We start from the raw sequence: 1,231 nt of genomic DNA, 5'->3' as shown, positions 1-1,231 counted from the left end.
GGCGGGCAGCGTGTCGGACCTGATCGTGAAGGACCCAAGCAGCACACCCTTGCAGCCGCCGGACACCGCCGCAGCGTCGCAGCGAATGACAATCGTCTCGTCGGCAGCAATGAAGTAACCGTGGTGCACAGGCACAGCCAGCTCCAGGACGGTGGACGGATTCGTCGCGTTGCGCACCCACGTCGCGTTGCGCAGCATCGCTCCCCACGGACCGCCAAACCCGCTCGGCTGCGCCGTTGAAACCAGCACAAGGCTCAGGTGCGTGCCGAGCTGCGGGTCGCGTGCCCATCGAAACGGCGGCGGCAGCGCCACCATCAGCAGCGTTGGAACGGCGCTCCCACCGCCGCGAATGTCGTTCTGCGTCAGGCTCCCGCCAGCCGTCGTCGTCGTCACGGCGAGCGTCGGGCACGCCACGTCGCTCCACCACAGCGTGCTACTCACCGACGCCGTTGGACTCCGCGTGGGCAGCAGTGCCACCGTCTCCGTCACCTGCAGTGTCTCCGTCGGCCCGTGCTGCGTCGGACTGTAGTGCGCCGTGCTCAGGATCGGCGTCCACGTCGGCTTCACGCTGCGCGTCTCCGTCAGCGTCACCGTGTGGCTCAGCAGCGGCATGCCGGGTGTGCGGTTGCACCCGTCCACGTGCGGCAGGTAAACCGGCAGGCAGTCGCGCCCGTACCCGCCCTCAGCGCAGCGGCAGCGGCACGACCCCGACATCGCCCTCGTCGCTGCTGCAAAGCAGTGCACGTCGGCGTCGCACATGCCACACGCCACAGGACGGAATTCCCCGATAATGCCGGCAGACCTGTAGTCCATCGGCTCCAGCGCCTGCCCGTTGAGCGCCAGGCACCCCACGACGAACCTTCGACTGGCGCCCCCAAGCGCAACGGTGCCGTCCATCACGACGGCCCCGCTGCCGGCGTTCCCGTGGAGCGTCAGCGTGCTCTGCACAAGGTCCGCACTGCGCGGGTACGACGGCACCGACAGGAGCCTGCCGCTGATGCTGTTGCCGCGCACCGACAGCCACGACCCGGACACAAACGACGCCGACCCACGCAGCACCAGCAGCGCGCCACCGGTCAGCGCACCGGCGTTGTCGTTCACCACGACGGCGGACGCGTTGGCCCTCATCCCGCCGTCAAACACCAATCCATGCGCGGCGTACACCTGGCTCCCGACACGCGCAGCAAGCGCCCCCCGACGCAACACGCGCGCACTCGCGTACACGCATAGT

General features: G+C 69.0%; 1 protein-coding gene across 1 annotated transcript, besides 1 other annotated feature; it reads right to left on the bottom strand.

Moving 5' to 3' along the window:
- Tc00.1047053509519.9 (dispersed gene family protein 1 (DGF-1), putative) lies at nt 1-1,231 on the bottom strand (the record flags this gene model as incomplete). The annotated part of the gene is made up of 1 exon (XM_797112.1): nt 1-1,231. A coding segment is annotated over one exon (1,231 nt), but the record flags the coding sequence as incomplete, so codon positions are not given.
- Nucleotides 1-1,231: a sequence feature (areas not merged during assembly with more than two copies in the genome that could not be assigned to a particular haplotype).

The sequence above is a fragment of the Trypanosoma cruzi genome, genomic scaffold (genome assembly GCF_000209065.1).
Source record: "Trypanosoma cruzi strain CL Brener 1047053516077 genomic scaffold, whole genome shotgun sequence".
Taxonomy (NCBI): Eukaryota; Euglenozoa; class Kinetoplastea; order Trypanosomatida; family Trypanosomatidae; genus Trypanosoma; species Trypanosoma cruzi.
This window is presented reverse-complemented; position numbering and strand designations above follow the sequence as displayed.